The sequence below is a fragment of the Sinocyclocheilus anshuiensis genome, unplaced genomic scaffold, assembly GCF_001515605.1.
Source record: "Sinocyclocheilus anshuiensis isolate Anshui unplaced genomic scaffold, SAMN03320099.WGS_v1.1 scaffold160, whole genome shotgun sequence".
Classification (NCBI taxonomy): domain Eukaryota; kingdom Metazoa; phylum Chordata; class Actinopteri; order Cypriniformes; family Cyprinidae; genus Sinocyclocheilus; species Sinocyclocheilus anshuiensis.
The window spans coordinates 1,374,716-1,385,987 of record NW_015554119.1 but is presented as its reverse complement, the minus strand read 5'-3'; the positions used below and the strand labels follow the sequence as shown (position 1 = coordinate 1,385,987).

At 36.4% G+C, this 11,272-nt stretch overlaps 1 protein-coding gene across 2 annotated transcripts in view; it reads right to left on the bottom strand.

Annotated features, from left to right (window-relative positions):
• LOC107669949 (trafficking protein particle complex subunit 9-like) overlaps positions 1 to 11,272 on the bottom strand; it is a 252,767-nt gene that overhangs the window by 220,841 nt on the left and 20,654 nt on the right. For both annotated transcript variants that reach the window (XM_016462382.1, XM_016462383.1), the window contains one exon: positions 9,550 to 9,693. In XM_016462382.1, coding sequence (XP_016317868.1) covers positions 9,550 to 9,693 — 144 coding nt within the window. The remainder of the gene's footprint in view (positions 1 to 9,549; positions 9,694 to 11,272) is intronic.

Below are 11,272 nucleotides of genomic sequence, written 5' to 3'. Positions count from 1 at the left end.
ACAACTTACTTACACATAGTAAGAAATGGTTATAAAAACTGAAACAGAAGTGAAACAAGTAATAGGAAAGAGGAGAAATAAAAAGTGATTCTTATCCTTTGCCGGTGTCCCTGCCCGGTGGAGTCGCACGGTAGAGTCGATGGTCTTTACACTCTTCGGTCTTACCACGAGGAGGCCGTCACGCGACCGCTGTTGCGGTAAACTAAGCTTTTTTATACACGTCTAACAAAATACTAAATTAATTCAGCTGGACACACTTTCCTTATTTTTTCCGCAACAAATGGCCAAGCAAGCGCAGACACTGACAAGATACGCGATACAGAACGAGACCAAACGCGATATCAGCACGTCTCTACACAGTAAACAAAACAAGCATTTCCTAGCAACGACAGCTGCACTAAACACTAATGAGACAAGTAAATACACTTACGAGCTGCTTTTAACTTCCCCTGATAAAGACTGCTTCTCTCAAAGACTACTTCTTTACACTGTTTTCTGCTGGCGCTTGAACACACTTTCCTTATTTTCTCCGCAACAAATGGCTAAGCAAGCGCAGACACTGACAAGATACGCGATACAGAACGAGACCAAACGCAATTTTTTGAATTTTCTGAAATTTTTTTTTTTTATTATTCATTTTGAGAACTTTTTGTACAACGTTTTTGTTTTTGTAATTTATTTTTGTTTTTGTCATTTATTTACAATATATGTAAAAAGGGTATTAATGGGTTTTTCAATGGCTGACATGCAAAATTTACACACATCAAACTATATATTTTATATACAATATATACTACACATATTGCAAATAAATAAATAAATGAAATTAAAAAAGATATATATTAAATGGACATAAATAAAAATAAATTACCAAAACAAAAACATTGTACAAAAAGTTCTCAAAATTAATAAAAAAATTTAAAAATTCAGACCTCCCTGGTTTTGCATTCTGAAACATCAATTTCTTCCTTCTAGAGCATTTTAACTAAAGAGTTTCTGATGGGTCAGGACAGAAAAAAAAGAAAGAGAAAGTGTGTAATGCGAAATGTCAGAGACTCAACAAAAACTCAAAACATGACTGAGGGAGTAAAAAGCCTGCAGCTGTCGGAAGAGATGAACTCGAGTGCTCAGGTTGATGCAAGGACTGCTGACGGGATATAAGCAGAGATGACTGTCACAAATTATGTATAATGTTTAAGCAGGGTGCTGAAGTCCACTGCAGTGAATTTACCAACTGCGGATGAGTAACTAATCCCAACAAACACACAACATGCTGACAAATGCGTCACACTTCTCAATCGGAGAGGAAGAAATGCAAAAAAAAAATGCAAATGGCAATTTGTGAGCCATCAAAGCTGAGAGGAGATGGCAAACTGACAACTGATTCAGAAAATTGCTGTTTACAGCAGTTCAGTGAGGAGGAATAGATTGGACGTTACTATGGTCCATCGCAAGGGTCCGCAGAACGGCGTCTGCATCTTTGGCTGCAAGAGGGAGGGGTGGTTGCTATGGAAACAATCAACATTCAGGAATGTGAAGGAAAGGGCCAGTGAAGGAAAAGTGACTTGCTATACAATTTATGAGATGTTCGGATGAGGGTTTACGTCTCGTTTCATAACGTCTTCAGTCAGAACATGTTCAAACTGAACATAATCGCATGCCGTCTGATCAGGGTATAATTACTGACCTTGCACGGCCTCTGATGACACGTGGGTCACTAACTTGATATACTGCAAATTTTCGAGTCAACTATCAAATGAAAGGGTTCAGCCCATATAGGAGAGACATTAGATGAAAGAACGCAGGGGAAAAAACGACATGCATACAATCACATGCATATACACCATTATATGTACCTCTTAAAATATCATGAAAAACAAACTCTAATCTTTTTAAATGGGTGGTTATTATTGTCAAGACAACTATACTGTATAAGAGCCAGTGTTGTTAGCGGTAACTAAAGTATTAAAAAAAAAGAAAAAACTTTTTTGGTAATTGAAAAATAAAATAAAATAAAATAAAATAAAAAGCTGAAATTTAAGAAATAAAATTCAAGTCACCAAGGCAACATTAAGTTTAAGTACTAGAATTATTAAAACAAAAATAAAAATAAATTAAAACTAAATATAAATATTTTTAAACAATGATAATAAAAAAATACATAAAATCATAAAAAATATGATAAATTTAAAGGGAACAACGATGCTAAATAATAATAAATGCTATAATAGTGCAAAAAAATACTCAAATAACACTGATAACAGCGCCAAAAAATAATATAGCAAAGATTACTACATTTTTAAGAATATGCAGAGTAGTTAGTGTTGAAGGTGTTTGCCAAGGTATTGCAATGCGGTTGTTAATGAGTGCTTTTTGCTTTTGAGCACATCACTACACTAAAATTTAGTGCATTTAGTGCATTGCTATTCTGTTGGTTTGGGGTGTGGGGTGGTTGCTGGGCATTGCTAACATTTAGTACATTGCTATGCAGTTGTTAACAATCCTAATAGTTGTGCCTGGCTTAGCAAAGAACACTAAATATTCTGAACGCGTTCACCAGGAACATTGTCCCTCAAATCTATTTCAAATTGCTTGTCCGTGTTTCTGTCACAAATGTCTCTCTCTCTCTCTCTCTCCCAGTCTCCCCAAAGCCGTGCTTAATATTTCAGGGACAAGGGTGCTTTTAGCAAGGGCCTGAAATTGAGAAAGAGGTTGTTTAGTGAGGCGCGGGCGTGTGTGTGTGTGTTTATATGTTGGCCATGAGTGTGTAGCTTGAGTATGTGTGTTAGTAGGGATTGTAAAGGTTGTGAGTTAGGGCTGCACGATTAATCGAATGTGATTGTCATGCGTATCTTGTCAGTAAAGCCGGTTCTGTGAATAGTAGTGAATCTCCAGCACATGTCTTCAGATGGAACAGCATTCACTACACAGAGCCGTAGTTCACTGACAAGCTACGCAAAATCGCGTTCATAATCGCAGACGATTTAATCGTGCGATTATGAAATCGAATAAATCGTTCAGCGATTATGAAAGCTGTTTGCGTAGCTTGTCAGTAAACTACGGCTGTATGCAGTAAATGCTGCTCCACCTGAAAGCACGTGAAAATACCACATTTAATAAAGTTTTTACTCCAAACTCACTTCATAACGTCAGTCGAGTGTTTGAAATAAATCCTTCTGTGATCTCAGCTGTTTTCCTTCAGAGATGATGTGGCTTCTTACACAGAATAAGGCATGCAACATATTTCATAGTATTCTAAGCAGTGATAAAGGCTATGTCGATTAGCATTGCATTATTATATACTTTATTATAATAAAAATTATAATAAAACGAACTCAGATAAACCATATATTGTCTTAGTCGTGTGTTTATTAGTCACGTTGAATTAATGAAAGCAGTTAAATCTTCTGTTTATTCAGCAACCGCTATTGGGATTTCCTGGGTTTCTTCTGCGTGAGTATTTGGAGTTTCAGCGCGAGAGCGCCCTCTGGCCTTCGGATGGAGATTTACTGTTGATCACAGAACCGTGCTACACTGAAAGACGCATGACAATCGCAGCTAATGCCTAATCGCGATTTATCACCTTTACGATTTAATTTTGATTAATCATGCAGCCCTATTGAGAGTCTGTTGGTTTAAAGCTGTATGAGAGTGAGATTAGCTCAGGGCCACAGAGACCAGAGGGGCCACGGTTTTCATTCAGTCCAAAGGGTCTGAACACACTTCGATTCACACAAACGCACAAACTTTAAGCCCATTTACATGACTGCATGAGTGAATGTCTCAAAGCATGTCTGGATAACATTAGACCACAACATTTTATTTTTATACATTTTATATCTATACATTTCTATATTTATTTTATATATTTTCTATATAATTAATAATAATAATCTTTTTTTTTTTTGTTATGTACCCAGGTCACAATTTGCACCAAAAGCAAAAGAAAAAATAAGAAATTACATTTTACACAAAGAAAATAATTGCTACTCTTTGGACTATTGATTTACTTGCATTGTGACATTAATTTTAATAATAGAGACATTAAGCATATTTCCCCCCTATTTTCTCAGAAAAATCTCATATTTAATATATATTGCATATTCTTACTTTAAAAAAAAAAAAAAAACTTTTTTTTTGTATTTTGTATTAAACAATATATTTTACACAATAAAAATATATTAAATAATGAATTCATATACACACAGAGTTTCCTGCAGGTAAAGCCTCGCCAGGTCACTTAGACACATCCATTCACAAAATGTGCTACTAACTTCTAAATAAAACTAAATTAACACCACAGACATCACAGCGGAGATGAAAATGAATTTCTGTGTTGCAATTTACACCTTTCATCCGGTGAGAATTTCTCAAGTGCGTTCGCCAGCTCTCTAAATGAAGCTCTTTATTTGGCATTCTTGATTTGTCTTCACAAACGTCGTCAAAAATAGCAGCCGATCACATACCTCAAATAGCTTATTTCACACTGCTCCGTGCAGACAACACAACCCCTGCTGACATGTGAGCTCTGGCAAATTAAACTTCACAAAATACTAATTAGCCGACAACATCACTTTCTTTTCCTCACCGTTTCTCTCAGTCTGTTCTGCTACTTCTAAACTTGGTGAAAAAAATGTTGTACAGTGAGGTAAGGGACAGTTTGTTCTTAAAAACAACATGAAACTGCATTCGCAACACATTTAACTTGAGTAACGGCACATACTTCTGACTGAAAACAAATATTCAAGAGGGGAATAATGTAGAACGGCTTGTTTTTATCCACTGAAATTTGATTGGATATTAGTGATGACAGGGTTTGAGATTTTTCTTGTCCCCCACACTCACTTGGTTACATCAGCAGAAAAGTCAACAGACTTTCAGAAAAAAATACACTTTTTAAAGAATTAGATGCAAAAATCAAATATGTTTGTAGTCATAGCTATTAGATACACCATCGTTCAAAAGTTTGCGGTCGATATGATTTTTTTTTAATGTTTTTTAAATTAGTCTCCTTTGTTCAACAAGGCTGTGTCTATTTGATCAAATTCACAGTAAAACAGTAATATTATAGTATATACTATTTAATAGTAATATTAAAAATATATTTTATTCCTGTGATGCAAAGCTGAATTTTCAGCATCATTACTCCAGTCTTCAGTGTCACATGATCCTTCAGAAATCATTCTAATATGCTGATTTGCTGCTCAACAAACATTTCTTTTTATTAACGATGTTGAAAACAGTTGTGCTGCTTCATATTTTTGTGAAAACTGTGATACATTTTTTTCAGGATTCTTTGATGAATAGAAAGTTTCAAAGAACAGCATTTATTTGAAATAGATTTGTTTGTAGCATTATAAAATGTTAGTGTCATTTCTGATTAATGCATTCTTGTTGAATAAGTGTTAATTTTTTTTTTTTTTTAAATCATACTGACCCCAAACTTTTGAATATTAGTGTTCATTTAAAAATAAATAAATAAACAAACTATTAAAACCAACAATGGCACTTCACTTAAGTAAAAACCTTTTTAATTATTACCCAATTTAAATGATCAAAAATGTAATGGTGTATCGGTCAAAGCTGCTGAATATAGTTATCAAACAAATATTTTTCTTTAATTTATGCAAAGTTTATCAATATCTAAAAACGAACAATTAGTTCCGTACTAGCTAGTCTGCAAGCTGCAAGATATAACAGCTAATATAATATTTAATTTGGTCTCTTGCCATCTTATTTTGTACCTTATTCACGGAAAGTGCATTTCAGAAGTAGCACAGAAAAGTCTTATTTAGTCACAAACAGTTAAAATAAAATATTAAATTAAATTAAAAAACAGGTATTTCATTCATGAAAAAAGATGAGCAAGAAAAAAATACACACACTCAAACTTTTATTTTCTTTCTAGGGTTATCTATAACCTCATCTTTCCATTTCTCTATTGTTTTCTCTTCCATCTAGATTCTAGAAGCATGAATCTGCCACATCTGTAAATATGTTTCTCCACCTCTTTCTCTCTGTCTGCATTAAATACTTCATAACACAAGCATCCACCTGTTATCTGTAGGCAGAGCACTTGTTCATTACAAAGCTCTGCCTTGAATAAAACATCCCCATCTTTTCTTCTAACGTCATTCTGACAGAACTTGAAAAAGACGGTACCCCTCATGTGCTAACTTAAAAGAAACTCTGTGAATCTCCTGCTCTATTATCCAGTCAAGAGTCCAGATTGCCACTGATCAATGTCAAGCAGATGCGTTTAAATCAGACGCCTCCGTTCTGTAAAGTGTCTTTGTGTTGAGGGCGTTTCGAACAACTGCTGCTAACAGGAAATCATTAGTCATTATACAGTAGAGTATAACGGGGCGGACCGATCTGACTCTACTGTCTGTTCTTTTGCTTTTGCACAGATGCTTTCAGCGATAAAATCAAGAGGCGCGACAGGAGACTGACTGAAACTGTCACTCCTCACTTCAGCTCTCAGATGGCACACAGATTTAATTCAGGTGTGTGTGTGTGTGTGTGTGTGTGTGTGTGTGTGTGTGTGAGAGAGGTAGACAGGATTACAGCACACCTCTGTGGGGACAGGATGCTGTGAAGTGGACCATGGCTGAACAACAAAAAAACAACATCAACCTCTTTTCAAAGACACAGCGGCTTTCAGGAAAATCCAGGTAACACACCACACAGAGCCACATGCAAAAACACAAGCACATACATCCTTAACTTAACCAGTGATAGAGACAAACACTAACAAATAGTTACACTGCTAACCAAAACACATTTTCAGAAGCTCAGGTTTTTTCAAATTCTCAACAGTCTAGCTTGACTTTTTTGCATTTTTCCATCTCAAAAATATATCTAAATTACGACCTATGCTCTCAATGTCAAATGCAGAAATGTTCATTCATGCATTTATGACCTCAAGTTTATTATTGTAATGCTTTATTGGGCGGTTGCTCTGCGCGCTTAATAAACAAACTCCAGCTGGTCCAAAATGCAGCAGCTAGAGTTCTTACTAGAACCAGTAAGTACGACCATATTAGCCCAGTTCTGTCAACTCTGCAGTGGCTCCCTATTGAACAACGAATACATTTTAACATCTTGCTAATTACTTATAAAGACCTGAATGGTTTAACTCCTCAATACTTGAGCGAGCTCATATCGCATTATAGTCCTTCACGTCCGCTGCAATCTCAAAACTCTGGCCTTTTGATAATACCTAGAATATCAAAATCAACTTTCCTATTTAGCGCCCAACCTCTGGAACAATCTGTCTAGCGTTGTTCGGGAGGCAGACACACTCTGTCAGTTTAAATCTAGATTAAAGACCCATCTCTTTAACCTGGCATACACATAACACACTCTTACATTTCTATAATTCAAATCCGTCACAATTCAAATCCGTTAAAGGATTGTTAGGCTGCATTGATTAGGTCAACCGGAACCGGGAACACTTCCCATAACCCCCGATGTACTTGCTATATCGTAAGAAGAATGGCATCTATGCTAATATTAGTCTCTTTCATTCTTATTCCAAGGTCACTGTAGCCATACGGATCCAGTCTGTATCCAGATCAGATGGTGGATCTGCACCTGGAGACGACCTCTACAGCCCTGAACATCAGCGGAGACCAGGACAACTAGACGGCCATCGGCACAAGACCACGGGAACCAGACGAGTCCTCTGCACAATTTGATTTGTGTTGCAGCCTGGAATTAAATCATGCCATGCTGGTTTCATCCGGCCATATAAGAACTGGCCCCCCAACTGAGCCTGGTTTCTCCCAAGGTTTTTTTGCCATTTCTGTCACCGATGGAGTTTTGGTTCCTTGCCACTGTCGCCTTTGTCTTGCTTAGTTGCGGACACTTCATTTCTGGCAATATTGTCGGCTTGATTGCACAGACACCATTTGAAGAGAACTGAACTGGATAATGACATCACTAAATCAACAATGAACTGACTTTAACTGAAAAATTGACTGTTCACTATTGTCCTCCTACATTATCGACACACTATTTTCATGTGTAACACTGTAAAGCTGCTTTGACACAATCTGTATAGTATAAAGCGCTATACAAATAAAGGTGACTTGACTAGACTTAATAGAATTACAACAGATTATATTACAATATAAAAAAATATTTATATCATTTATATTCATTTATATTTAATCTATTTCATTATATTATGAGTGTGGTACAATTTAACATATATTGCCCTCTTACGGATCTGTAGTTTTAAGTTTTTATGAGTGACTCTATTAAGCAACAATTTTTTTTCAAAATAGTAACTTTACTGTAATTTAACTTTTTTTACATTGAACACCTTGGTGAACTGCACTTTAAACGTTGCTTCCCCAACCCTGCATTCAAAATTCACACACAGGCTTCTAAAGAAATAAAGAAAATAAGTCATTGTGCAAAGAGAGAGATGACCCTCTAAAAAAAAAATAGACTATGACTGAAAGTATAATATGACAATTCCATAAAATACAGGCCTGAAAATACAATAACAAGTCCTCACCGCAGCAGAATCAATCTACATAAACGCACTCTAGTGAACATTTTATCCTCACTGTCTCTTTCTTTTCATCTGTTATCTTTTAGATGAGTACCATCTGTCTGTCTTAATCTCTCTGGGTACATGATGGGTGTCTAAATGAGCTGACAGCATCTACTAGCTTGTCTGTTTTCTTTTGCCTGATCTGTGCATATTTCGTACAATGCGACCAAATACAAAAAAAGCATTGCAAGTAACACAGACCACAATGGAAATGTTTCAAGGGAACCCCAACAACCCTTACGAAATTTATCCATGGTTTTATTATAGTAAAAGTGCAGTAACCTTTTTTTTGGCATATTGATTACCATTTGTATAACCACAGTTGTACAAATACCATGGTTAAACTATGGTTAGTGCAGCAAAACCCTGATTAATTTGTGGTTACCATGGTTTTTTGGTTAATTATAACGCAGGGGAAGTTGTGAAAATTAGCTAGCCAGCTTACATAACGTTTCACAGTTACACTAATTATGTATTTGGTCAACTTATTTAGGCTAATGATAATCAAAAAGCTAATGAATCGTATGATCAGAATGTTAAAATGAACAAAAATCAAAATGAACTGCCTTTCAGAGCAGACATTGATAAACATGTCCCAGCCAGGTTCATCATTTGTTGCGTTTCCCTTAAACATTCCATTGAGGTCTGTGTATATTTACAGAGCGTTTCTGTATTTGGTCGTGTTGTGAGTATTTGCAGCGCATTTCTGTATTTGCTCATGTTGTATGTATTTGCAGCGCGTTTTTGTATTTGGTTGTGTTGTGAGTATTTGCAGCACGTGTCGTCGTCAAACTGATGAAGATGTTTTCTTAATTTGTTGGTGTTTTTTTCAGTTTGCATGTGTTTTTTCATGAGCTCTCTCGGCCACTGTATAAATGGGGCAAAAATGATTGAAAAAATGCCAAAAGAGCCCTAAAAGTCAAGAGGAGGTCAACTAAATGTGTAAAGTTTGAGGGCATTTGTGCATGCGCTCCATGTCTTACCCTGGTCTGAGAGGAAGTCCAGCATGGTCTGTAGTAGAAAAGAGAGATGTCTGACAGACAGTCCTGGGTTCCCCATACGACGAGACGCATAAACCAGCTCATGAAGCAACCGTAACTGTACTGCCGCCCACCCACGATGGGTCCCTACAAACAGAGAGGAGGAGAAATCATTTAAACACACACAAAACAACACTTTTGATGGATTTACTTCACATGAGCCTTTTGTGTTTCCACCTTCAGACTGTATTCTGATTTTTTTTCCCAGTGTATTCTTCACTCTTTTTTCTTTTTTTACCCTCTTGAAAGTTAATCGACTTTTCTTATATATATAAAAAAAGTCATAGCTTAGTTTTCCATTTTCACCAGGCTGTTTTTGTTCCTGTACCTTTAAGACTTCTTGACAACAATTGTCCATCAAACCCTTGTTCTTTACGTCCCCTTTAACTGATTAAATATAATGTGACAGAAGATCAAACTCAATCAGGTTTTGTTTGTACATACAGCATCTTTTTCTGCTCAAACTGTCAGAAAGGCATCATAAAATTTAGTCCTAAATTTCATCATTCAACAGCTGAGTTACAAAACTCATCCATCAGGCGACTCGCACGGCTGTCACATAAGAGAGAGAGAGTGAGGTGAAGCTGATCTGTGCTGCTCCTGAGGAATGTAGCAGCAGCTCTGGAATGATTGTGAGGATTTATCACTCCACACAGTTCTGCCGCTCACATGACCGTCTATTTCACACTCACCTTACTCTCAAATCATGGAAATCCACACTAAGCTTTACAGTAGAGAGTGTTTGTCTGCACACCAAACCAAAAGGAACCAAAGAACCTGCAGCAATTCTGCTGTCTGATGCTTTTTAATCATGAAACAGGAATTAAAAGTCTCCAAAAAACTGTTTGGAATTGAACGCTACAATACTACAAAAGTTTACATGCATTGGATTCATGGATAACCTACAGCAAATGTTAAAATGTGAAATATAGACACTATATCCCTTAATTCTATGTGCTAAAACAAGAAGAAATCATGATTCTTAACTTCCCCTTGTTCACTAAAAGTTTAAGACATATTTAGTTAAACATGCATTTAAAGTGTACATTTCTACATAAGGATGCAATTTGCTTAAAGGGGTCATATGATGTTGCTAAAAAGAACATTATGTTGTGTATTTGGTGTAATGCAATGTGGTTATTCGGTTTAAGGTTCAAAAAACACATTATTTTCCACATACTGTACATTATTGTTTCTCCTCTATGCCCCGCCTTTCTGAAACGCGTCGATTTTTACAAAGCTCATCGTTCTGAAAAGCGAGGTGTACACTGATTGGCCAGCTATTATTAACTTAATTTAACTTAAACTTAGTATTGGTAGGTTTAGGAGTAGATGTGGGGGAGGGGTTAGGATTAGGGGTGGGGTTGGGATTAGGCAATCAGGTAGCGACTTCGACGAGGGGGTGCATAATCTGGCAGGGGTGCAGAATTCAGCACAACACCGGAGCGACAACACCAATAAAACCCATTACAAACGAGGCATTTGTTGCATCCAGTGGGGACATAATTACGGATTATAATGACTTATACTGTCTTTTTACGCGTTGAGTTGCATCGCGCCGCGTAAACATAAAACCATGTCTGCATTTGTAATCGGAGAAATGACAAACAACAAGCACTACTCTACACTGCCCAAAAAACTCACTTTAAATATAAAAAATATAAAA